The sequence below is a fragment of the Artibeus jamaicensis genome, unplaced genomic scaffold (assembly GCF_021234435.1).
Source record: "Artibeus jamaicensis isolate MK-2021 breed Jamaican fruit bat unplaced genomic scaffold, CSHL_Jam_final contig_61, whole genome shotgun sequence".
Classification (NCBI taxonomy): domain Eukaryota; kingdom Metazoa; phylum Chordata; class Mammalia; order Chiroptera; family Phyllostomidae; genus Artibeus; species Artibeus jamaicensis.
This window is the reverse complement of record NW_026521906.1, coordinates 2,240,398-2,268,198: the sequence shown is the minus strand read 5'-3', so window position 1 is coordinate 2,268,198 and position 27,801 is coordinate 2,240,398. Positions and strand designations below refer to the sequence as shown.

Genomic DNA, 27,801 nt, shown 5'->3' with positions numbered 1-27,801 from the left:
TTCCAATATCAGGGGCAATATAAAGAGGTCCACCTTATCCTATGAACTTCAACCCATTTCTGGTACTCAGGAAGCACTCAGGAGCACAGAGGAAATAACAGTGATTACCATGTTAAATGACTTGAAAGATAGTTCAGTGCCTAAAGGTATCTGGTCAGGCACAACCAAATTAATATTTGAGTACTGTCACATTCAATTTATCACAGTAAAGAAGAACAAACTAATATTTTTTTCTGCCCAGCAAATAAAAGTATTCAGTGTCTCTAAATTTCCAAATGATAAGAAATGTAATTCTTCATTTGGGTTGCTGTAGCTAAATAGAGCATATTGTTATTGTTGTTGTTGTTATTTTGGTTTTTGCTCTTTTTTTTTGAACCACTAAATTGTAAAACTAGAAATATCACAACCTCAGCATTTTGAGACACCTGATACTTCTAAATGGATATATCACTGAAAACTAAACAATAAAATTCAAATTCACAAACTAAAATAACCTCCGACAGCATTTTTCTTCTTCATGAATATTGAGACAAATTCAATAAAGCTGAGTAACTTTGGAGATGGACTTTATTGGAGATAAACATAGAAGAAGGTACTCTTGCCACAGCTGACCTTGGCTCCTCTGACCTTGGCTCCACCTTGAGCAAGGTGTCACCTCTAGATCCATCCACATGCTCCTACAACTCAGTATCTTTGTGATCAGTTTAATTGAAATATCTGTGGAGAGATACCTACCATGAGACACAGCTGCCTATTTTTCCTGTTGATGTGCAGAAAATTATCACATATTTAGGACATATGATAAAGCATAGCTATATAAAATTTGTATGAAACTATCAAACATTACATAATTTTTATATACAAATTTCAGCCTGAAAGATTCATAAAGACTGTCTGAAGATAAATTAAACTTTGGCATGAATATAATTTATGAAACTTTCAAACTACTTGAATTTATTTCACCAAAAATCTTGATGATTAACAAACTTCTTCAGATAAACAACGTGTGATATTTAATGAGAATTAAAACATTAATATCAATTTTTAAATTATTTTAATAATTATATCACTTAAATAGGTTATTAAATAAGTAAATCTCTTATAATCATAACATTGTTTTAATCACTTGTATCCAAGTTTCTGGTAGATATGAAAAACATGACAGATGAAGAAGAAATGATTCCTGTTGACAAAAGAAAATATGATGTCTCTTTTTTTTTTTTTTTTTTTTGGCTTACATGCTTTCAGTGACTACTTTCTTCAGGGCTAAAATGTTTACAAAGCCAATGTAAAAAAAGCAAGTGAAAACACCAGTTGATTGCTAATGGAATGTTTTCACTTACAGGAAATTTATATAGTGTGATGGTTAAATTTTTAAAAAAGAAGAGGAAAATTAAGTCTGGGGAGATTGGCAACTTTTGGAACCCATTTGTATCATTGTTTTAAGCATCTGAACTTCAAGTTTTATGTAAGAGCAGTTTCTTTGCTTTGATAATATTGCAATTACAATTATAATATTAACAATTGATATTGTTACAATTACAATATTACAATGTTATTCCCTAACATTTACAGCTAAATTTTGTGCTTTAAAGCTTTACCTGCTTTGCTCAACATATTATAAAAAAAATCCTTTCTAAATTACAGCTATAAGACTGATCTTTCTGACTTGGACTAATGTAGCTAAATTCTCTCTCTCTCTCTCACACACACACACACACACACACACACAACTGTGAACTCTTTGAAAGCAGTGTCATTGCACAACTTCTCTGTCAGTCTCTACCATTCAACAAGGAGTCTGATGTATGTTAGGTTCTCAGTGACTGTGAAATTAATAAATGAATGACTCAGTGAATGATGTCTGCACTTTTCCACTCCCCTATGATCAGCAGTGGCAGCCAGTTCAGATGAACAACTTGTCTAAAGCCTGACCTGAATCTCATGGAGTCAATGAGCAGTGGAGAGTCATTTGCTTAGAGGTGAGGACGGCTTTATGTAAGGCAGCCACCCAAGTAATATAATTTTAGGGAGTATCAAAGAAGCCCCTAGTTTAAAAATCAATAGTTCCTTCTCTCATCATATGACTATGCTTGATCTTAGCCAAAAAGCCGAGAAGTGATCATCATATTACTGATGACTAAAATCCATTGTAGATGGCACAGCATATTTTATTACATAGTTATGATCCTAGGAGTTAGGTATCAGCCAAAAGGGGAAAATGTAGCTCACTGACTTTAAGTTGGCACCACTAGGGTATAAATAGCTTATAGATTATTTTTCTAAGAGTATTAGGATTATAAAAATAAAAAAATAATAGGAGTCCCTGGATATGTACAAGGATAAAAGATACAAAAAAAGTCTGAGATCATCTCAAAATTTACTACATAATCTTTTTCTCCCATAATCTTTTATTGCTGTGGCTAATGAAGCAAGAAAAAAATTGTAAAATAAAATTTACAATTATAAATGTTTTATGTCATATTTTATTCATTTATTTGGCTTAAAATAAAAGTGATTTCCTTTAGGCCTGGTCACAGAATGGTTTTGCAAGGATTTTAGTGTAAAGGATGCCTTAAAATTTCCCCTACCTACAAACAACTGGCTGTTCAGCTGCAGTCGGAAATGGCCCTCCTCTGAAGAAGTCTCCCTGCTCATCCTGGGGAGGCTGTCCACCTGGAGTGAGGTCACCTTGAGGTTCCTCTCAGCCCGAACATAATGCCATTGGTTGTCATTCAGAAGAAAAGGAGACTGGACTACAAGCTCTACGGGACCATTCCCAACATCAATGGCAAAAGTGATCTCAGAAGGAGCTGAAACCAAAAGAGGGAAATAGGTAGAAAGATGAAAGGAGTCATCAATGCATTTGGGGCATAAGTATATTGTGACTAAAAAATATAAACAATCATAAGTCAATAGCTAGGTAAACAGGAGTTCAGTAGAAACCCCTGCAGTACTAAAATTAATATTGATAGTAATATCTAACAAATACTATGCCTCAAGATTTTATTTTGGCCCCATCAATTCTGAGTTTGAGAATTCAGGTAATAGTGTAGGGACCCACAACACCAATGTCAATCTGATACATATGTATATGTTTCAAAGTTCTGGGTTTTCTGTGTCCATTTTGGCTTCCTGTCCTCCTAGATATGTATAGATACTGGGTTAGCCAGGCAGCTTCACTCCTTTAGGGAAAAGACTGGTGGCCTGGAATATCCATCCAGTGCACTTCTCCATGTTATTTTATTGATAAATGTCATATAAGCATTTGAACTAAGATTAAAAAAAGAGAGAGCAACTCAGAAAGTTTAAGTGTATGTGCAAGGAGACATAGCTGCAAGTGGCGCTGTCTGGTATGGAACACATGCACCTCCCTCCCCACTCTGGGCTCCTTCCCTGACTCTGCCCTTCTATATCAATTTATATATCATACAAGCCAGTTGCAACCAGTGAGGGTTAGTAATACATATAAAGATATGACAATGATGATAGTGGTGGTGGTGGTGGTGGTAATGGTGTCAGCAGAAGTCATAGAGCCATGGAGGGAGAGAAAGAGAGAAGTAGACATAGCAAAGTAGGTACAGTGAACTCTACAAGACACTGTACAAAGCACTGACCATAGATTCTATCATTTTCATCCTCAAAATAACCTTATTAGAAAGGCTTTGTTTTTATTTCCATTTTATAGGTAAAAAACTTCTTAGAATTGTAATTTTCTGTTTCTCAGATAATAAGCTTAATCTTACTTCAAACTTAGAATTATTTTTCTCAATTGAGTATATCCTCTTATATATGCTATTATTACATAAAATTTTTCTAAATCTAAAGGAAGTGGAGGTTAAATTATAAATTGAAGCTAAGAAGTAGACAGTCCATTTCAATAAATAGAACCTTCATATGTCAGACCTTCCCTTTTTCCTAGCACCTTGAAGTTGTCCCCTTTCCTTTAGCTCTAAAACAGAACATGGGTATTTACTGCAGCTGCAAGATCTGATAAAGTCATTAGCTGCAAGAGAATTATCAGAGATCAAAGAACACCCTGGACCACTCCCTCTTTAACTTTAAACCCTAACCTAAAACCAGTCTTGGTATAAAAAACCCCAACCTGCAGAATTTTAAGTAACTGAGAACTTGAATTATTTTTCATTCTGGAAAATGTGAGCCCTGACTTAGAGGAAAAGCAATGAGATAGAGGCCTTTAAAATGAAATTGAAAGTGTGGACTCTGGAGTCTTCATGATCTCAGGTTAGTGTTGCACTTTGTTCTGTATCAGTTTTCTCATTTGTGAAATAAGAATAAAAAACAGTATCTAATTGTCAGGTTGTTTATAAATTAATCCTGATGGATTTTAAATTTTCATTAAATGTAATACCACTTGCATTTAAGACATTTTTGTACAATCTAAAATTCAGTACCAAAAAGTACAAATTGGACATTGAAATGTAATTAACAATAAATCATCACGTATTACCATGTGATAATAAGCCATAACATTAGCTGCTGCTTGTAATAATCAAATGGCCTTGAAGCCTAATTCTTACTAAATTTACATTGGGGTTATTGTATTATATTATGAGATAGTTGGCACCCAACTCTACATCTTCAGTCCCAGGCCAAGTTAGGTACAAGGTATCTTACTTCACACTAAAGCCACCAGTTTCCTCCTCTAAATAGTCCTGATTGCTGGAGTAAAAGGAGGTCAAAACCACCAATTAACAAGAGCAATTTATTTGCTTTATGAATTGTGTGTAATTGCAAAAGGAAAACCTAGAGTTTGATAATTTGTGGGAGAAGCATATTCACACTGCAGCTATCTTCTGTGGTTAATGCTTTTTGCTCTTTTTCTGGAGCTCTTAAATGTCTGATTTTCTACTGGCAAGACATTAGTTAAGCTTTCAATGGTATAGGATGAGGTCACATTATTCTAATATAGTCAACTGCCTCAACCAAACTATAGAAAACATTAATTTTAACACAGATGAATGAGACTCCTAATGACAAGCATGAGTCTTCATGGTTATTGGTATAACAATGGCAAGATGATGGAAGCAATCTACCCTGTATATAAGAAATAAGAGGTTACCCCTAGTGTGGCAAGTAGAAAAACTAGCACAAGCAACTGAAAGTAGATCTGTTTCTTGTTATTACTATGCACCTCCATATCTAAATGTAAGTCATAACAGTCCTCTATTATTTTTGTCTAAGTATAACAAATGCTGATGTTGTATAATTTTAATAATATACACATGTAAGCCTCAAATAGGACTTTTTATTATTCTCATTTAGAACGTATTCTATTCTAGAGGGAAATTAATAGAAAGAACTCCACATATGCTGCTGGCTCCTGAACATGCAAACTCAGATATGCAGGGTAGGGCAAAAGTGGGTTTAAAGTTGTTCATATGGAAAATAATGCAATAATTAATAAATAATTATAAAAGAATAAATTCTACATTTCACCTGCTCACAACTGTAAACCTACTTTTGCCCCATCCTGTATTCATTTATTTTTAAGAATAAGAAATGAAGTTCTGAGTGACTTTATAATTACTGACCTATCATTATTTAACTCAAATCTGTTGAAACACATGAATATATAGTACCATAGGGGTTGTGGAAAAATTGCATGAAAAGAGAGCTCAAGCAATTTGAAATACTCAGAAATCCTTTAAATTTTACCAAATAGAATAGCGATCTATGATGATTTTCTGCGGAAAATATTTTAAGATGATTCTTTATTGCAGAGATATTTGAAAGTTGTTAGATGTGATTATGAAAAAATATACATAGAAAACATTGAAATATTTTTAATTTATTATAAAATGGGATTTGTATAATGACTCTGTACCAAATGTATCCTTATGCTGAAAACATTTTCTGCAATTTATACATATATTTTTCAATGTAAAAAATAATTTTAAATTTATAAAAATATCTGTTGATAAATATGAGAGAAAATAGGGGATAAATCTGATCATGGTCTATTACACATGAGCATGCAAAGATCAATTTTGATGAAGTCATTCACAAATTTGTAGATGTAAAGCCTAAGAAACAGAAATGTTATTGTTATTATTGTTACTGGATAAGACAGTATGCAGGTATGATTTTTCCTTTTTAGAAAAAGTAACTAATGTAATTGAAAAGTATTCAACTATTATATTTTCTTCTTGTATTAGAATATTTTATTAACATGATTATGTATTAAAGTTTAATAGTAGGGCATCTTATCTTCTGCATTTATTATTTTTTATTTAACTTGTATATAGGAGATGGAGTGTTAAAAAGTGATCCATTGTGGCATCAAATGCACTAGATACACCAAAGTTCACGGTGAAGTGGGAGAGAAACACTGGGGATTCTCACTGGGTAGAGACTTACTTCTAGAGGCAAGAAACAAGTGAGGATATTACTTTCAGAGCAAAAGTACAACAAAACAGTAGATTCCAAACATAGAAAGCATAATAATAGCCCTTTCTTTAGCTTTCCACATAAATTGTCATGAACACATTCTGTGGTGTAGAAGTTTGAAGTCATAGGTAAGAAATACCCATGGATCATCACATAAAGGCCACTGCCATGGAAGGTTATCCATGGAATTTGGGTAATACACTATTTTGATGAGAGAATGACTAATTAAATACTTATAGGTAATGCTAATACAAAAACTTGGAAGGAACTAGAAATTGTCATTGCTAATTTTACAGATGTCCAGTAACATTAATTTTGCAGTACAAATTGGCACTCAGTGGAAAAGACTGGAGTTTCTTCTGTTGACCAATTATATTAATTCATAAATGAGGGAACTTACAGCTTATTTCAAGTCGGATGAAGTCTGTAATGCCAAGATTTTCTAGAAAAACTCCAGATAAAGCTGTGGTTTTAAAAAAGAAGGAAATATCAGCACTGAATTCCGCATGGAAGGTAGGAAAGTGTAGGTAGGAGGCTTCTGTATAAAATGAGACTGCATTCCAGAAGTGCCCTGCAAATGAGAAAACCCTTAAGCATGGTTTACTGTTTGGCAACAGGGTATAGAATGCTGAGAATGTGGATGATAATTGTCAAGCCTTGGGGAAACTGCATGGAAAGGGGTAAGGGAATGAAAACATAATGTGCTTATGTAATGCAGAAAGAAAGCTGCCTTCCATTAGTACTCACGGTCACCATAGCAATGCAGGGGACCAATTCTCCAAGCAGCTTCTGAGTTTGATCTGTTGGTATCAGTGATAACTATCTGAGTTACAGGCAAGTGGTCTTTGAAGGAAAGAAAACCAGTATCATTTGTCCTGAAAAACATAAATTTAAGACAAAAGGAGAAAAGGTGGATAACACAGAGACGCTTTACCAAGACTCCTCTTTAGAGAATTGATTTTGGTGGTTGCAACAGGGTGGCGCAGGATGGAGGGTAACAGAGAGCCTTTCATCTTCTAACAGTGTGTGAAAACCTGGAATGCCAATTGCAAAACACATGGCCAGTTTCCAAAAACAAGCTGATTTTTCATTTTTCCTAAGTCTTTCAAGAAACAGGTAGTTTTCAGATCTTCCTTTTGCTTGTTGTAGCTTAGACCATCCACCAGCCTGGTGTAGTGCTGACAAAAAAGAAATATTGCCTCTGTCTTCATAGTTTTTCATACAGAGACTGCCTATCTCAGGAACTCGTTTAAAATAGGCATCACAAATCCCTATTGCAGCTTATTTGTGAAATCACTCCAAGCACTTGTTTTAGCCACCTGCCAACCATTTTAATAAGTTTAGGATGCTTCTTATCACCTTTTATCTCTAGGTTAAAGACAAAGTTTTTGCAGCTACTGCTTTGTTGCTCTTCATTTTGTTCTGTGTTTTAAAGATCTTGGTAGTTAAGGACCTTGGCCTTCCCTTTGTTGATTGTGCAAGCAGGAAACTGACTAGTCAACCTTTGACAGTTTTCTTAAATAATAGGATTAGGCAACTGATTTTTTTCTTTGTACATTATGTTTTTGGACTACTGATAACATAATATTTAACTGAGAGTAAAAAATAGATGTAGGTAATTGAATTAATAAATATTTTGAACCAGAAATATACTAAGAAGTATGTTTAATTTTCCCATACAATATGTCTATGCAGTGGGTGCCATTATTGCCACTTAGCAATTAGAAACTGTGGCTCAGAAATATTAGGAAACTTGCCTAAGGTGACGTGACAGAGGGGCAGGAGTGTGGTCACATACTTGGGATCTATCCCATATCTAAATTTGACAAGTATGTCAAAAATATATGTTAATCTGAGTGGAACTGAATCATTTGAGGCACTCTGAGAACCACAGACAAGTGGGCTGGGCTTCCCACTAACACAGCCTCAGTTCAATGAAAGATGGATCATCTTGCTGGTACATGCGAATTGAAAGACAGAGGAACATTATCCAATATTCAGGGCAAAGTATATGGTGCAGCAAGTTGATAACAAGAACATAAAGAAGCAGATTCATATTGGTGATCTAACTGTATTCATAAAGAAGTCAACAAAACACTTACAATCACCATAAATTTCATTATCATTTAACTCTCTGAGTTTAGAGACAACAAAAAATAATATCCAGGTTATTGATTGGGAAAACACAGCAAGGACCAAATAGTGCAATAAAGTGCTTTAAGGGTATAGCTTTGGAAACAGACAGATTTGTTCTAGAAAATCAGGTCCCCAGTTTCTATCTGTGTTAGCTTGGGCAAATCACTTTATATCTGAGACTCCCCAGTATCCTCAGTTTTAAAATGGAGATAAATTCTGTATCATAGAGTTACAGGATTAAATGATATTATATAGTAATTTAGCATGGTGTCTGATATATGGGAAATGCTGAAAAATAGAGTAGTAACAATCAACTTTAATTCTTATCTGAACTAAGACTTTTGTTTGTATTTGAAAGTACAGATCTAAATGTTACTTAAATTATGAGTCTTCACATTCCAATAACTTCTCAGGAAGAGATTACAAAGCAAATTCCAAGTAGTCAAAGTGGTATAAACCAAAACCACATCCCCTCTCAATGTAGCTCTCTATCCCCATAGGATTATTCTCTCCCCATTTTTATTTTCAAGGTGAAATTGTATAGTGCTTCCCTTACACACTGTCATCTTGTCAACATCAATTTGATGTCCTTGTGTCAAAGTATTTGGATATCCAAATAGCATTCTAAGGATAAAAATCTTTTCCAAACAAAAGAGGAAAAGATTCATATTAAATTTGATGATGCAATACATATTACCAAAATTACTTTTCATCTAAAAACTTAAATAAATAAATAAATAAATAAATAACTGCTATCCAAAGTTATTTAATGAACTGGAAACAGATACAAAGTCAAATGACAATGGAGATCAGAAAAGGAGTAAAAATGAGTGAAGCTGGCTTTATGTTAGATGATATATAGAACCTGACACACAGGTTCACTGTCAGGGGTAAAAACAAAGAGAAAGAAAGAAGATAAGAAGACTGCAAGAAAGAAAGTGGGCTGTTCTAAGGAAGGCAATGATATCCATTAGTAAAAAGGTAATTATGTTATTTATATGTAATAAGACTAATGGGCTAACCTGGAATATTAATGTAAAAATTCTCAATTTTCAAATTTTGGCAATGAATTTAAAATTCTCTAAAAAAAAAATAAAATAAAAACAGTGTGGTGGAACCCAACACTGCACTGGTCAATGAAATGCAGCTGAGAAATATGTTCAGTTGATAGGCAACCTAGGCATCAAGGGAACTTTGAATATTTATTCATGCTTTTAGGGTCACATTGAGAATCAGGCTGAATTTAATTAAGTTTGTAAACGATAGGTATGATTCACACCTTTCAAAGTATTAATGGGTAGAATATCTGGAAGGTGGGTGGTGGTGGTGGATTTTAACCTTAAGAAAATGATACAAATTATATTACTTGATGTAATTTGATAACTATTGATATCACAGAGTCTACAGCTCCACATTTGACTTTCTATACTTTATCTTGTTTTTCTTTCTCTATCATTCGAACTTGCTTTTTCAAGAACAAGCACTTTATAGACTTTGTCTTCCTTTGGAACACATGAGCCTCTCCCTTAGGGTAAAGGGTACTAAGATATTTGATAACTACAGAAATGATTGTGCTGTAGTGGGAAAGCATTGCCATTTGAATCAGATGGCATGGGCTAAATTCATGTACCTCAACATACTTGTGTGATTTCAGTGAGGTCACTCTGGGCCTTGATTTCTGCATCTCTTAAATGGTGGTAATAATACTAATTTGGTATTATGTGGATCAAATGTATATAAAATGGTTCACACACTGACTATTACATAGTAGGGACTCAAATAGCTATTGAAATTCCCAGTAAAGTTTGAAATTAAAATATGGAATGCAAACACTTTTTTAAAAGGAAAATAAGACAGGAAATCTCCCAGTTGATGAACAAGAAATGAAGAGGCCAGCCACAGACTCCAGCTTACAAAGACTCTCAAGGCACAAAAAATTGGGGTATCAAGAAACACACATGACTTAATAGAAATGTAAATTAATAAAAATAATTGAGAAAAATATTTTCAGGAGAAAAGGCATGACTCAAAATTAGTCAATGTGGTCTCTTCTCAGTTTACTATCTGAATCTTGAGATTTTATCAAACTCAGAATTGCAGAGTAAAACAGGAACCTCTGATTTCTAGCAGAGATGTCCAACCCCCAGCCCACAGACTGCATGTGGCCCAGGATGGCTTTGAATGCGGCCCAACACAAAATCATAAATTTACTTAAAACATGAGATTTTTTGTGATTACATGAGACAATGTATTTAATGCATGCCACAACTCTTAATCCAGTGTGGCCCAGAGACACCAAAAGGTTGGACACCCCTGCTAGTGTATCAGAAAAGCCTGGCGATAAGTGGCATGCTCCTATTTGCTCTCACCAACCAATTTTAGTTAACTGCTGCTTCATTTGGTGACTGAGTCTAACAAAAAGTTATTTTCTTTTTTTACATCCTCTCTCTTTCACTCAGAATTAAAAAATAAAACCTTTTGAGTAAGATAGAAAAACACAGAACACTATGCAAAGAGCTCCAGACTTCAGCTTCCTTTGAAGCCCTTCAGTAAATCTGAGTAGATTAGTTTCAAGACACTCTGCACACCCTTCCCATGAGCAGGTGAAACAATGTACTCCATGGCCTGTGGCTTCAAGGGATGGCTGTTAAGATGTTCATGAGCAACTCTGCAAGTCTAAAGTACCATGTTTATGCTTGCCAATAATTCTATCCTAACTTTGGTGTAGACAATTATTTCCCTTTTGTCTTCCTTTTGAACATTTCCAAAGAAAAGTGACCTAGGGGATTAAATGTCAAGAAGCTGAAATAAGTTAAAGAGTCACTTAGTTGTCAAAAAATACAAACACAAGCATATACTGTGATCACATAAATTGTACAAGTCCAAACCTGGAGATATCTATTCAGCTGTGCCCCACCCTGGCAAGAAAATAACTGGAGTCTTATTTTCAGATCCTAGCAAAACAAAACAATTCTGGCAGATATTTAAAATTTCCAGAAACTAAATTTCTTTAATAAATATTCTAGAAACTTGAAACTGTAGGACTCAATTCAAGTAGATGTGAGAATGCAAAATTAACTCACATAAATGCAGCCAAAGTTTACCCAATGTTACTTTTTACTAAGAAATTAAAATGGTTCCCAAGATTTTGTGAGTATACGCTTAATTTAAAAAATACTACCAAAATGAAAATTTTGGAGGCAAAATTTGATTAACCTGTTCTCAGTAGGGAAGAAGGCAGTGTTCAGTAGTGCCTTGATATTTCCTCAGGAAATTGATGGCATTTTTTCTCCTATCTCATCAAATCCATTCCCCTTTTCTCCTCAAAGTACCACAATCAGCCTTTTCTCCCTTAGCTCCATGGAAAATTCTCACTGAATTACCAATTTCTATTGCAATATGGCAGCCTCTAATTTTGTCATGGCATTTCTGAATGTTGCCTTTTTTTGTTGTTGTTACACACACTTCGCGCCCCATGAATATGTGTCATTCAACCACCTATTAAGTCTCTCCTTTAGATGCCAAAAGTACTCATCTCTAACTTATATGCCCAAACCACCTCCACCTGCTATGTTTTCCAGGGACTGGCTTTTCTACTTGTCTGTGTTACTCAATTCTGTGAATGACCTGGACCCATGACCCCAGTTGATCAGTCCACACCCATAGAGATCTTTATCTTTTCTACTTTCCTCACATCCTTGGTTATTCTTGATTAACAGCTTCCATTATCTCACCTTCTTTATGTCTTTCAGTTCAACTGCCCTATCTTAATCCACTTGGCCTCAGTTCTTTTTTTTTTACTTCAATGTATTAGTGTTATATTGCTAAATAAAATTATTGGGTTGGCCAAAAAGTCCATTTAGTTTTTTTCTGTAAAATGAAAGACACATTTTTCACCTTCAGCAGTTATTGATTTGGATATTTTGAGTTTTGCCTATCTCTGGTATGGTAAAACATTTGATTATTCTCAGTTAATGTCTTGATTTGATTGCTGTCAACTTCAATTGGCCTACCCAACCATTCAGCATCATCCAGCAAGAAATCTTTGGCACAGAATTTTGCAAACCACTTTTGACACATTTGATCAGTGACAGCACAAATCCTTTTTAATGTTTCAGTGCATTTTTACCTTTATCAAAATAATAAAGCATAATATGCAAAAATGTTGTGTATTTTCTTCCATTTTCAATAATAAAATGACTACACAAAGATTTACCAATTTCTATGTTTTTTAAATGCACAGTGATATGACAGGTGTCCTAATACAATCTAACAAAAGTGTGTTGAATGAAGTTAAAGACACCTAAGAGCTACTAGATCCATCTTACAGAAAAATGAAACTTTTTGGCCAGCCCAATATATAGATTTCAAGTGTACGATCATACACACACACACACACACACACACACACACATACATTATGTATACACTGCATTGTGTGTTCACCATCCAAAGTCAAGCCTCCTACCATCACCATTTGTCCCCTGTTTACCTTCTTCACCCTCTTCCATGCCCCTGTTCCCTCTACCAATCACCATACTATTGTCTGTATCTATGTTTTTTTCCTAATCTCTTTGCCTACTTTACCAAGGCTTTCAGCCCCTCCCCTCTGACAGGTGTCAGTCTGTACTATATATTTATGAGTCTCTTTCTATTTTGTTTGTTTATTTTGTTCATTAGATTACACATATAAGTAAAAGCATTTGATATTTGTCTTTCTCTGACTGGCTCATTTCACTTAGGATAATATCCTCTAGGTCCATCCATGATGTCACAAAAGGTAAGATTTCCTTATATTTTATGGATGAGTAATATTTTATTATGTCACCCACTCATCTACTGGTGCACACTTGGGCTGCTTCCAAATCTTGGCTATTGTAAATAGAGCTACAATGATCATAGGGGTACATATAGTCTCATGAATTACGGTTTTAAGTGTCTTCAGACATATGTCCAGAAGTGGAATTGCTGGCTCATAATGTAGTTTTATTTTAATTTTTGGAGAAAACTCCATAATGTTTTCACAGTGGTTGCAACAATCTACATTCACACCAACAGTGCAAGAGGTTCCCCTTTCTTCACATCCTCACCAACACCTGTCATTTGTGGATTTATTGATGATAGCCCTTATGACAGGTTGGAGGTGATACCTCATTGTCATTTTAATTTGCATTTTTCTGATGATTAGAGACATTGAACATCTTTTCATAACTATTTTCCATTTATATATCATCTTCAGAGAAATATCTATTCAGGTTTTTTGTTCATTTTTAAAATTAGATTGTTTTTTTGATGTTGAGTTGTTGAGTTCTTTGGTCACAGCTATTTGGAGGCCTTGGAGTCCCATCCTGGGCCTTGGCCTGGTTACCTAACCTGGCTCCCTGCTCTTAATCTCTATACTTGCCTCCTTTCTTTCATTCTTCTTCTCACTGCTCCCAGAAACACACTTACAAATGTAAACCAGACTTCATTCTTGGTAGCCTAAAACTTTTGAAGATGTCTCTATTTCTTACAGGTAGACTCTGAATTCCAAAATACTCAACATAATAGAGTAAACAATAAAATACTATTAAAACCACAATTACTTTTCACAAAGAAAACTTCTTTCTAAAAAATGATCCATAAGTTAGAGGCACTGCTTTTAGAATACTGATGACTTTGGGATTCAATTGAGCATGCACATGACTAGAACTGAGCATAGGAGTTGCCTGTTGGCTTTCCATGGCCATGTGAACATCAAACTCGAGTTCTACACATGATTTTATTTAATCCTTAACCCTATGATGATATTGTAATCATTCTCCTGGCTTGTACAGGGGAAAAAACTGTGGTTCATAGAGGTGACCAAACTTCTCAGGGTGAATCATTTGCAAGTAGAGAGGCCAAAGTTTGAAGAGCAAAGCCTTTGCTGAACCCACCATGCTCACCTGTTCTCTAGGCCTAGTCTCACTCCCACAGAGAGTGACTATCCTATGAATTTGAATGAAAGCTGTTACTTCCCACATTTAGTCTACATCTCCTCATGGCAGTTATGGGATAACAAAACAGGCCCTGAGTCCTTGAGCTTTCTTCTTGGGTCTCACAGTCTGACCATCCCCATTCCATTCACACAAGCTTTCTTCACACAAGATACAAATCAATTGATTAGGTTTCAGTTCACTAATTTGCAATCATTTTCCAGGCCTATGTTTCCCAAGTTTATAAAGGGTCACCTTACCAGGAGTTCTGGTTGTTCACAAACTCTTTGGTTACATATTTATAAGCAATCTTCTTCCTCATTTCTGTTTCAGACAGACCCATCCAGTACTTGATTATTTTTGCTTCCTAACTTTCAGAGGAAAGCCCCATTTGGGGGAGAGTGTTCCTTTGTCATTTCACCCACAATTTATTGGCTGAATGATATACTTTACTATTCTGGTATACTATTTAATTATCTTATGTTATTGTATATATGTATATGGACATTTATTAGAAACTACTTTAACTCCTATAAGTAAATGTCACCTTTTACATTTTATTTAAGATAGTATAAAATAAAAAGAATAATAGAAATGGTTACTAAAACATTTTTGAGAACCAAATACATGTTCTGCTATATGCACAAGTTATTGTTAACTAAGCCAGTACTCCCCAGAGAATCTTTTTAAATTTTTATTTTATTTCATGTATTTTTCATAGAATAGAAACCTGAAGATCATAGAAGCTAAGTAATTTACAATCTATAGGTCATATGTGACAAATCCAGGGTTTGATCATCCCATTACATAATAAAATATTATTTAAAAGTAAATAACATCTTACATCCAGAAAATGAGGATGCTGCCAGCAAAAGTAGATGTGAGTTCCAATGTGAATTCAATTGTGTAAGTTCTAAATGCATTACATGTGCTATTTCATAATATTTTCACTGAAAACCTATACAGCATACTTGCAAAGAAGATAAAACCATTTTTCCCTTTTTCCTCTTTTTCTTGCTCCTCTTCCTTCTCTTTATCCTTCTTAATGATGAGGGTTCCATGCTTCAAAAGAAATGCAGAGACCCTGACATTGATTTGCAGTTACCCAAGAGTGCCAGAGTGTTGCCATGGACCTAGGAAGCAATACCAGGCACAGTAGACATGGCACACACACAGAGAAAAACTGAGGAACATCACTCAGTTTCTGTCAGAGCTGTCCACACCTAGCTAAGGGTTCCAGCAAGTTATGAGAAAAAAGAGGTTGTGCTCAATGTCTTCCTGTGTAGCCCTGTTTTGCCTCTAGTGAGTTCTGCACATCCCTGTGGGAGATCATTTCACCCCAGAGTCAGGGCAGCCAGTTCTGAACTTACTCCCTTGTGATCTGTATTTTTTCCTAAGTCCCTTCAGCAATTTGGCCACATTTATCAAAAGAAAAAAGTGGATAATTACAAAACTCTAAATGAGGAACCCATGCAGTAGAAATAATGATTTTTAAAAGTGGGGAAAGTGTAACTCAAGATTCAAAAATGTTCATTGAATTTTATTTTTAATGGTGAAAATTCACAAATAAAAGGTTTATCATAAAGGAATGGTAAAATACACAACAGCAGCCTCAGTCTATATCTTTGTTTCCTATCAGTTTAATAAGGAGTATTTCATAGCTATGTTTTATTTCCTAAAAACAACATATCATAAATTGTTTGTATTCATTATTTTCCTCATAGATGATAGAATGGTGGCATCATTAAATATAAATCAAACAAGCAAACTCCATAATGCTGCCCTTGGCAAAATATCAACTATTTAACACAATCTACAATTATATAAAATAATAATGTGATATATTGGTTTTGAATGATCAAACTCTAGTTGTAGGTTCCAATTCCCCATTTTTTATTGTTTCTTCTTTTTCTTATATATGTGATGCCTTCTATTCCCTGTTTTCAGATGTACCACAAACATCCTAAAAACAATCAGAAATCCAGTCATGGGATCATTAGTGTAAACAAGCCAAAATAACATTGTTTCAGGATATATAGTTTAAGTGAAAATTTAATGAATAAAGCAGCCAAATGTAACTACCAAGTAAAGGTTGCATTTGGCCAGAAAAATAAATGGGGAGAAAAGGAATAACTTCATTAATTATTTTTTAATTGATTCACTCAACAGTTAAAACATGAAGGACCTACCATGTACCAAGCATACATTTCTCCAACAAAAGAAACTGGCCCTGTATATTCTGCTAGGTGCATGTGGAAATTTAGGGACTACATTAGTAAACACCCAGATAAACCCTTATAATTTTTGCCTGCTTGGGGCAAAGCCACTTTCAAAACTCAATAAGAAGTAGAATAGCGAGGATGCTGGGAAGATGGCGACAAAGTAAGATGGAGCTGATGCTAGCTCCTGTACTCATGGGTGAAAATCCTGGCAGATCTATAGAGAAACAGCACAATAAACCATCGGTTACCCAACGTTTATGAAATTAAAAGACGAGAGATTGTGACCGACGCTGAAACACCAGATGGCAGCAGAGTCAGCTACTGGAGCTGGTTCTCACGCAGCCCCTGTGCTGCCACCAGAGCAACAGGCCTGGGAGCCGGGGAGTCAGGTACAGTACCGGGACACTCCAAGCCCCTGTGACGGTCCTGGGAGACAGAGAAGTCAGGAACCGGAGCTGGGACATTCTCCGCCCCTGTGCCAATGCCATAGCTACCGGCCTGGGCAACGGAAGGGTCAGTTGCAGGAGCTGGGACACCAAAGGCCCCTGTGATGCCACCACAGAGACGGGCCTGGGCCCTGAGGAGCCAGCTATGGGCGCCGGGACGTTCTCAGCCCCTGTACCGCTGCCATAGTGACAGGACTGGACGCAGGGGAGTCAGGTATGGGAGCCGGGACACTCCAAACCCCTGAGACAGCCCTGGGCGGCAGAGGAGCCCTCTACGGGAACTGGGACGTCATCAGCCCCTGTGCTGCTGCTATAGCGATGGGACTGGACGCTGGGGAATCAGGTACAGGAGTTGGGACATTCCGAGAATCTGTGCCATTGCCACAGAGACAGGACTAGATGCCAGGGAGTCAGGTACGGAAGCCGGGACACTCAAAACCCCTGTGACTGCCCTGAATGGCAGACAAGCCAGATACGGGAGGCGGGACATTCCCAGCCCCTGTGCCGCTGCCGTAGTAACGGGCCTGGGTGCTTGAGGAAGCGGCTACTAGAGCCGGGACATTCAGCAGTGGTAGGCGACCAACGCAGGCACCAGCGCGAGGACCAGCGTGAGAGAAGGTGGAGACAAAGAAAATCAAGAAACTTCAAGGAGTCTGCACCTCTGAACTTCAAAAGGATCATACCACAGAAGTTTACACCATAAAACCAGGGTTTCAGAACAGATCAATTTTAGAAGCAGAGACTAACAAGAAGAGTCTCAAACAATGGGAAGACAAAGAAACAATCCCCAAATGAAAGAAAAAGCAGAGGCTTCAGAAAGAATGTTAGATGAAATAGAGGCTGATCAACTATCAGATAGTGAATTGGTTATTATGAAGTTCAAAGAGCTCACAGTGACCTACCAGAAACTACAGGGGAACTAAAAGGATCTCTCTGCAAACTACAGCAGCAAGAAAAAGAAAATGGAAACTATCAGCAAGAGACAAGAGGAAATGAAGAATACAATTTCCGAATTGAAGAACACAGTAGAAACTTTCCAAAGTAGGATAGATGAAGCGAAGGATAGGGTTAGTGAGTTGGAGGACAAGGTAGAAAGCATCTCACAGAAAGAGCAAGAAAATGAAAAGAGTCTCAGAAAGAATAAAGAGGGATTAAGAGAAATGCAAGACAATCTGAAACGAAATAATATCCGAATAAAAGGAATAACAGAAGGAGAAGAAGAACAAGGGATAGAAAACGTATTTGAACGAGTAATGAGAGAAAATTTTCCTAATTTGATAAGAGAAAAAGTCTCACAAATCCAGGAATCCCAGAGAGTCCCACCAATAGGAACCCAAGGAGGCCCACTTCAAGACACATCATCATCAAAATGGCAAAATTCCAAGACAAAGAGAGAATCTTAAAGGCAGCAAGGGAGAAAAAAGAAATAACATGCAAGGGCGTCCCAGTAAGGTTAGCCACTGACTTCTCAATGGAAACACTTCAAGCAAGAAGAGAATGGCAAGAAGAAAATGCCAAGTAATGAGAATCAGAGGCCTACAACCAAGGCTATTTTACCCAGCAAGGTTCTCAATCAAGATAGATGGCCAAATAAAGAGCTTCCAAGACAAAAGAAGTCTAAAAGAATATGCCTCCACCAAACCAGCTCTACAAGAAACACTACAAGGACTGCTTTAAGGGAAGGAAGGATAAGAGGGAGAGAGAGAGGAACACAGGTACAAAAATGGCAATGAATAAGTACCTACCACTAATAACCTTAAACGTAAATGGATTAAATGCTCCAATCAAAAGATACAGAATAGCTCAATGGATAAGAAAGCATGACCAACACATCTGCTGCCTACAAGAGACCCACCTCAGGACAAAAGACCATCACAGACTAAAAGTGAAAGGCTGGAAGCAAGTTTTCCAAGCAAACGGCCAAGAAAAAAAAGCTGGGGTAGCAATTCTCATATCGGACAAAATAGAATAATAAAAAAAGGCCATAAGAGAGACCCAGAAGGTCACTTCATTATACTCAAGGGAAGAATCCACCAAGAAGACATTAGCATTGTAAACATATATGCACCAAACATAGGGGCACCCAAATATATCAAGAAAATCTTAGAGGATTTCAAGAAAGATATTGACAGCAACACAATTATAGTAGGGGATTTTAACACCCCACTATCAAAAATGGATAGATCTTCCAAACAAATTATCAACAAAGATATTGTGGCATTAAACAACACCCTAGATGAGATGGACTTAACTGATATATATAGAGCCCTTCATCCCAAAGAAGCTAAATACACATTCTTTTCAAAGGCACATGGAACATTTTCAAAGATAGACCACATGATAGGACACAAAATGAACCTCAAAAAATTCAAGAAAATTGAAATCATACCAAGCATCTTCTCTGACCACAAGGGACTAAAATTGGAAACCAACCTTAAAGAAAAAAAACCCAAAGCACCCAAAATCATGGAGAATGAATGGTATGCTATTAAACAATGAATGAGTCAAGAATGAAATTAGGGGAGAAATCAAAAAGTTTCTGGAAACAAATGAAAATGATCTCACAACAACCCAAAACTTATGGGACACAGCCAAGGCAGTCCTGAGAGGGAAGTTTATAGCAATACAGGCCTACCTAAAGAAGATAGAAACATTTTAAACAAACAACCTAACTCTACGCCTGCAAGAACTAGAGGAACAACAACAAAGACAGCCCAGAGCAAGCAGAAGGAAGGAAATAACCAAGATTAGAGCAGAATTAAATGACATAGAAACTAAAAGCACAATTTTAAGGATCAAGGAATCCAGGAGTTGGTTCTTTGAGAAGATAAACAAAATAGACAAGCCTTTAAGTAGGCTTATCAAGAAAAGAAGAGAGAGGACACAAATAAACACAATCAGAAATGAAACAGGAGAGATTATAACTGATACCACAGCAATAGAAGGGATTGTAAGAAATTACTATGAAGAACTGTATGCCAAGAAATTTGAGAACTTAGGGGAAATGGACACATTTCTAGAAAAATACAATCTTCGAAAACTCAGTAAAAAAGAAGCAGAAAATCTAAATACACCAATAACAGCAAAAGAAATTGAAGCAATAATCAAAAAACTCCCATCACACAAAAGTCCTGGACCAGATGGTTTCACAGGAGAATTCTACAAAGCATTTAAGGAAGACCTAACCCCTATTCTCCACAGACTAGTCCAAAAAATCCAGAAGGATGGAAATCTCCCAAATTCTTTTTATGAAGCCAGCATCATCCTAATTCCAAAACCAGATAGAGACACAACAAAGAAAGAAAACTTCAGGCCAATATCACTGATGAACATAGATGCTAAAATCCTCAACAAAATATTGGCAAATCGCATCCAACAATATATCAAAAAGATCATACACCATGACCAAGCGGGATTCCTCCCAGGGATGCAAGGATGGTTCAATATTCGCAAATCAGTAAATGTAATACATCACATAAACAAAATCAAAGACAAAAATCACATGATCATATCAATAGATTCGGAAAAAGCTTTTGATAAGGTACAATACCCATTTATGATAAAAACACTCAGCAAAGTGGGAATACAGGGAGCACTTCTCAAAATAATTAAGGCTGTATATGAGAGACCTACAGCCAATATCATACTCAATGGGAAAAAACTAAAAGCTTTTCCACTGAGATCAGGAACAAGACAAGGATATCCACTTTCACCACTTCTATTCAATATAGTATTGGAAGTTTTAGCCACAGCCATCATGCAAGAAAAGGAAATAAAAGGCATCCAAATAGGAAAGGAGGAAGCAAAACTGTCACTGTTTGCAGATGACATGATAGTGTACATGGAAAATCCTATAGACTCTACCCCAAAACTGCTCGAACTAATTAATGAATTTGGCAAAACAGCTGGTTACAAAGTCAATATCCAGAAATCAAAGGCGTTTTTGTATACCAACAGTGAATCAGCAGAAGCAAGAATCAAAAAAAAAAATCCCATTCTATATAGGAAAAAAAAAATACAATATCTCGGAATAAACCTAAATAAGGAGGTAAAAAAATCTGTATGCAGAAATCTACACAGCCCTGAAGAAAGAAATCAAGGAAGGCACAAACAAATGGAAACATATACCGGACTTCCGCCAAGATGGAGGCATAGGTGGATGTGCTGTGCCTTCTCACACAACCAAGTTTAGAGACAAGTAAATATTAGCAACAGAAAACACAGCCAGAACATGGAAAATTGAACTTTTCGGAAGGCTGTTAACAACAAATTCTTCAGCATGACTGGTAAGGGGCGAAACCAGCGGCTGGTCAAGCGGGGTTGCACAGGAAAACTCTGTTGGACGGACTCAGGCCTGCGGAATCCAGACACGGGGAATCCAGGCGCAGGGTTGGACCTACTGAGCGACCAAGCCAGCGACCAGGGGAGAGACCACAGGGGAGACAGCGGGGGAGTGGTGCTGCGTGTTGACTGTGGTCGGGCATTTGTGCACGGGTGGACAGGCGAGGGAGTGGGCGGTTGGACCGGGGGCCCGGCAGTCCCGCGGCAAGTGGCAGTGGAGGGCGCTGCCATTTCCCTGCTCTGACCCCACCTCCACAGACGGCGTCATAACCCAGTGACTCTGAGTGGCTCGGCCCAGGGGAACCACCTAAGGCGTTGCTTCCACCTAAGGCGCTGCCTCTCACCCAGCTGTGAGAAACAGCAGACAGGGTCGCCATTTCCCCGCTCTGACCACGCCCCCACATACAGCGTCACAACCCAACAACCTGGGAGTCCAAGGCGTCGCTTCGCTCACTTAAAGGGCACGAACAGACCAAAAATGGCACAGGAAGATCTCAAAGCCCCAGAACCTATAGATCTAAGCGATGAAGAAATAGCAAAACTCTCAGACGCACAGTTTAAAACACTGGTGATCAGGATCCTCACAGAACTGGTTGATTATACCCACAAATTAGACAAATATATGAAGGCGAAACTAATTGAAATGAATGGAATTGCACAGGGCACCAATAGTAATGAAAAGGAAACTGGGACTCAAATCAATGGAGTGGACCAGAAGAAAGCAAATAATGGCCAAACAGAAAAGAGTCAAGAAACAAGAATTCAAAGAAATGAGGAGAGTCTTAGGAACCTCCAGGACATCTTTAAACGCTCCAACATCCGAATTATAGGGGGTACCGGAAGGGGGAAAGGCACAGCCACCAGTGGAAAACGTATTTGAACAAATAATAAAGGAGAATTTCCCCAATCTGGCAAAGGAAATAGACTTCCAGGAAATTCAGGAAGCTCAGAGAGTACCAAAGAAGTTGGACCCAACAAGGAACACACCAAGGCACATCATAATTACATTAGCCAAAATTAAAAAGAAGGAGAGAATCCTAGAAGCAGCAAGAGATAAGGGGACAGTCACCTACAAAGGAGTCCCCATCAGACTGTCAGCTGATTTCTCAAAAGAGATCTTCCAGGTAAGAAGGGGCTGGAAAAAGGTATTCCAAGTCATGAAATCCAAAGACCTACAACCAAGATTGCTCTATCCAGCAAAACTTTCATTTAGAATGGAAAGACAGATAAAGTGCTTCTCAGATAAGATCAAATTCAAGGAGTTCATCATCACCAAGCCCTTATTATATGAAATGTTAAAGAGACTTATCTAAGAAAAAGAAGTTAAAGAAGCATGAACAGTGAAAGGACAACAAACTCACAGTTATTAACAAACACACCTAAAACAAAAGCAAACTAAAAGGACAGCTAGATCAGGAGTGGAAACATAGAAATGAAGATCTCAAGGAGGGTTAGCAACAGGGGAGTGGGAGGAGGAGAAGGGGGGAGAAGGTACAGAAAATAAGTAGCATAGACAGTAGATAGAAAATAGATGGGGGGGCAAGAATAGCATGGGAAATATAGAATCTAAAGGACTTGAGATACATGGTCATAAACTAAAGGGGGGTAATGGTGGGTATGGGGGGGTAGGGTGGAGGGGAATGAAAGGGGGAATAGAACAACTGTAACAGCATAATCAATAAAAAAATTTAAAAAAACATATACCTTGTTCATGGATTGGAAGAATTAACATCATCAAAATGTCCATACTACCCAAAGCAATATACAGATTCAATGCAATACCTATTAAAGTACCAATGGCATATTTCACAGACATAGAACAGACACTTCAAAAATTTATATGGAACCATAAACGAGCCCGAACAGCAGCTGCTCTCTTGAGAAAGAAGAACAAAGTAGGGGGGATCACAATACCTGATATCAAACTGTATTACAAGGCCACTGTAATCAAAACAGCCTGGTAATGGCATAAAAACAGACACATAGACCAATGGAACAGAACAGAGAGCCCAGAAATCAACCCAACTCTCTACAGTCGATTAATATTTGACAAAGGGGCAGTAACATAAAATGGAGTAAAGATAGCTTCTTCAACAAATGGTGTTGGGAGAATTGGACAGCTACGTGCAAAAAAATGAAACTTGAGCACAGACTTACACCATACACCAAAATAAATTCAAGGTGGATAAAAGGCTTAAATGTAAGTTGTGACACCATTAAAGTCCTAGAGGAGAACATCGGCAAGAAAATCTCAGATATTTCACGCAGCAACTTTTTTACTGATATGTCCCCTAGAGCAAGGAATGTAAAGGAAAGAATAAACAAATGGGATCTCATCAAAATAAAAAGCTTCTGCGTGGCTAAAGAAAACAGTATTAAAGTAGCAAGACAACCAACTGTATGGGAAAACATATTTGCCAATGATACCTCAGACAAAGGTTTAATCTCCAAAATATACAAAGAACTTACACAACTCCACTCTAAGAAGACACCCAACCCAATTAAAAAATGGGAAAAGGACTTGAACAAACACTTCTCCAAGGAGGACATAGAGAACATTCAGAGACACATGAAGAGATGCTCAATATCGTTAGCTATCAGACAGATGCAAGTTAAAACCACAATGAGATACCACTTTACACCAGTCAGGATGGCTATCATAAACAAAGCAACAAACAACAAGTGTTGGAGAGGTTGTGGGGAAAAGGGGTCCTTAGTCCACTGTTGGTGGGATTGCAGACTGGTACAAGCATTATGGAAAACACTATGGAATTTTCTCAGAAAAATAAAAATCAACCTGCCTTTTGACCCAGCACTTCCACTGCTGGGATTATATCCTAAGGACACTAAAACATCAGTATCAAAGAACCTATGCACCACAATGTTCATAGCAGCACAATTTACAATAGCCAAGAGTTGGAAGCAACCTAGGTGCCCATCAGTAAATGAATGGATCAAAAAAATTGTGGTACATATACACAATGGAATTCTATGCTGCAGAGAGAAGGAAGGAGCTACTACCTTTTGCAACAACATGGATGGAACTGGAAAGCATTATGCTGAGTGAAATAGGCCAGGTGCTGAAAGACAAATACCATATGATCTCACCTTTAACAGGAAGCTAAACAACAAAACAAACAAGCAAGCAGAAAAAAAAAACATAGACACTGAAATAGAGAACAAGGGGACAGTGACCAGAGGGGAGAGGGAAGGGAATTTAAGGGGGAAGGGGGGAGGCATTTGGAGGAACAAATAGGAAGGACACAGGGACGAGAACTAAGGGGGGTGGAAATGGGATGGAGGTGGGGAGCAAGGGGCAGGGGAGGCTGGGATCTGAAATATAGACAAAAAACTGTACTTGAAAAATAACTAAATAAAATTAATTAAAAAAGAAAAAAAAGAAGTGGAATAGCTCATAAATAGATTTTAAAATAATAAAATTCAACAAGCAGAGTTTGTATAATACTATTTCTTTAGTGAGATAGAGCCTTGGTGTGCCCTGAGGTCATCCTTTCCTTCCTCTCAGGGCTCAGGATTCCTACCCCATTTATTTTATTACCAGGTATGAGGCACCCTCACTGCACCGAGTCTGCCAGTCTCAGCAATGGTTGTTTTGAAGAAATCAAAGGAAGTCTGAGAGATCAATGAAGGGCCTAGATGAGTAAACATCACAGCCCTAACCCCCTTGGATATACCCAGTATCATCTTCCTAAAAGCAATTTCTCATTAAATTCCATGGGAAAGGAATAAAGGATCTCCGTGGAGGTCAGGGTCCTGGGACTGAATTAAACTTGCATATGCCAATAATTAATGTGGAAGGCAAATTTGTAGAAAGAAAACTTATGAAACTTAGGATCACCTCTAATTATTTTTTGATAGCCAGTAGAAAAATTATCTGCTGCAAAATGGTTAAACTCTATAGTAGAATTTAGAAGTTATACCATTTATCTTAATATTTTGTTCCATACACTTTTTACAAAGGTTCAGGAAAAGCAAAGGGCAAAGAACTAAGTTACTGTACTTCAAATAATTGTGTCTGTGTATTCTTATAAATAAATAAATAAATTGCTTGTTAAGCAAGAGGGCTTCACTTTTGTACTACCTGGATGTTTAGATGAGAAAATGTCTTATTTGGCCCAAGTGCCATCACCAGGAGACACACTTTAGACCATCTACCGGCTCCTCCAACTTGTCACCCCAAACTTCCTTTTTGTATCCCTGTATAACCATTCTTTGCATCCCTGTATAACCATCCTTTGTATCCCACTGCAACCATCTCCTGTACCTTTGTACAACTATCTGCTATATCTCTGTACAACATTGGGTATCCCTGTACAACTATCCCCTATATCTCTGTACAAACATCTTTGCAAACCTGTACAGCTATCCTTTGTATCCCTGTATTATTATTCATTATATCCATCCACAAGCATCCATCATTTCCCCCTACATGAATGTCTGATTTTCCACTTTCCACATAGTCCATCACTCTCCTGTACTGTCTCTAGGTTGAATCTATCACCAGTCTTCTTTCTTACTCCAAGGAGTTCACCAGTTTGAAGTAGCTGGAGCAGAAATAACCAGATAGGACTGCTGTAGTTCAGTGAATTGAGCACGGGCCTCTGAACCAAAGGGTCATTGGTTTGATTCTCAATCAGGGCACATGCCTGGATTGTGGGCCAGGTTCCCACTTGTGAGCACATGAGAGGTAACCATGCATTTATGTTTCTCTCCCTCTTTCTCCTTCCCTTCCCCTCTTTCTAAAAAAAATAAATACAATATTTTGTAAGTATTTTTATTGATCATGCTATTACAATTTTCCCATTTTTTCTCTCTTTATCTATTCTCCATCCTCTCCTCACAACCCTCCAGGGTGCCCCTCCCCCATAGTTCATGTCTGTGGGTTGTACATATAAATTCTTTGAGTCCTCTGTTTCCGATACCATTTTTATCTCTCCCCACCTATTTTATGCTTACTAATTATACTTCTTCTTCCCTGTACCTTTCCTCCCCATTCCTTCCTTCCCCCTCCTTACTGAAATCTCGCCATGTGATATCCATTTCTCTGATTCTTTTCCTGTTCTGGTTGTTTGCTTAGTTTTAGTTTTCATTGTTTTTCTTTTCTTTCAGGTTCAGTTGTTGATAGTTGTGAGTTTGTTGTCATTTTATTGTTCATACTTTTAATCTTTATCTTAGATAAGTCCCTTTAATATTTCATATAATAATGGTTTGGCAGTGATGAACTCCTTTAACTTGACCTTAACTCGGAGGCACTTTATCTGCCCTTCCACTTTAAATGAAATCTTTGCTGGACAGAGTAATCTTGGATGTATGCCCTTGCCTTTCATGACTTCAAATATTTCTTTCCAGCCCCTTCTTGCTTTCAAGTTTTCTTTTGAGAAATAAGCTGATAGTCGAATGGAATCTCCTTTGTAGGTAACTGTCTCCTTTCCCTTTGCTTATTTTAGGATTTTTCTCTTTATATTTAATCTTGGATAGCTTAATGATGATGTGCCTTGGTGTGTTCCTCTTTGAGTTCAACTTCTTTGGGACTCTCTGGGCTTCCTGGAAGTCTATTTCCTTCCCCAGATTGGGGAAGTTATTCTTCATTATTTGTTCAAACAAGTTTTCAGTTTCTTGCTGTTCTTCTCTTTCTGACACCCCTATAATTTAAATATTGGGATGTTTCAGGTTGTCCCATGTTGTGGACCACTCTGCCTGGTTTTAAGAATTGCAACTCTACCCTCCTGTGGCTAAGGATGAGTCAGTGATCTCTGGAATGCGAGCTGCAGGAGACAAAGCTTGTCTCTGGTAGCAAATGCTGCCTCAGTTTCCTCCCTGCCCCCAAAGCATGGTCAGAAGTCCTTGATGAGTAAGACCCTTCAGAGAAAGGGCAACCTAGGCCAGACATGATCACCTGGGAGGCCATCATGGAAGGACTTGGGGGGCTGCAGCAAAGAGCAATGGACTTTTGCCCCCTGGGTTTGAGATAGCCTGAGTCCCCATGACCTCTGGGAGAAGCGTTTCCTGGCTCTAATCCCCTTAAGCCTGAACACCTAATGGGAAGGGGTGCAGCTCCTTGCCTTGCTAGAGCATGTCCCAGGGAAAAATCTGGCATCACAAAGAATTCCTGAAAAACCTGTGAAATCTGCTTTGCTAAGAGTGCTTTCATTCATATGTTAAGGGTTCGAGCAGGAAACCCTAAAACTCTCTTCATGACTGACTCTGACTCAGACTAAGCCCTCAGATTTCTTTGCAATATTATCTACTGTTTGATCATTGCCACCC

The 27,801-nt window shown here is 37.4% G+C and overlaps 1 protein-coding gene across 2 annotated transcripts in view; it reads right to left on the bottom strand.

Annotated features, from left to right (window-relative positions):
- The window catches only part of CNTNAP5 (contactin associated protein family member 5), a 1,122,001-nt gene that overhangs the window by 179,536 nt on the left and 914,664 nt on the right, over window positions 1-27,801 (bottom strand). For both annotated transcript variants that reach the window (XM_053670714.1, XM_053670716.1), the window contains exons 15-17: window positions 7,159-7,286; window positions 6,812-6,982; window positions 2,592-2,813 (exon numbers count right to left, since the gene is read on the bottom strand). In XM_053670714.1, the coding sequence (XP_053526689.1) occupies window positions 2,592-2,813; window positions 6,812-6,982; window positions 7,159-7,286 (521 nt within the window). The remainder of the gene's footprint in view (window positions 1-2,591; window positions 2,814-6,811; window positions 6,983-7,158; window positions 7,287-27,801) is intronic.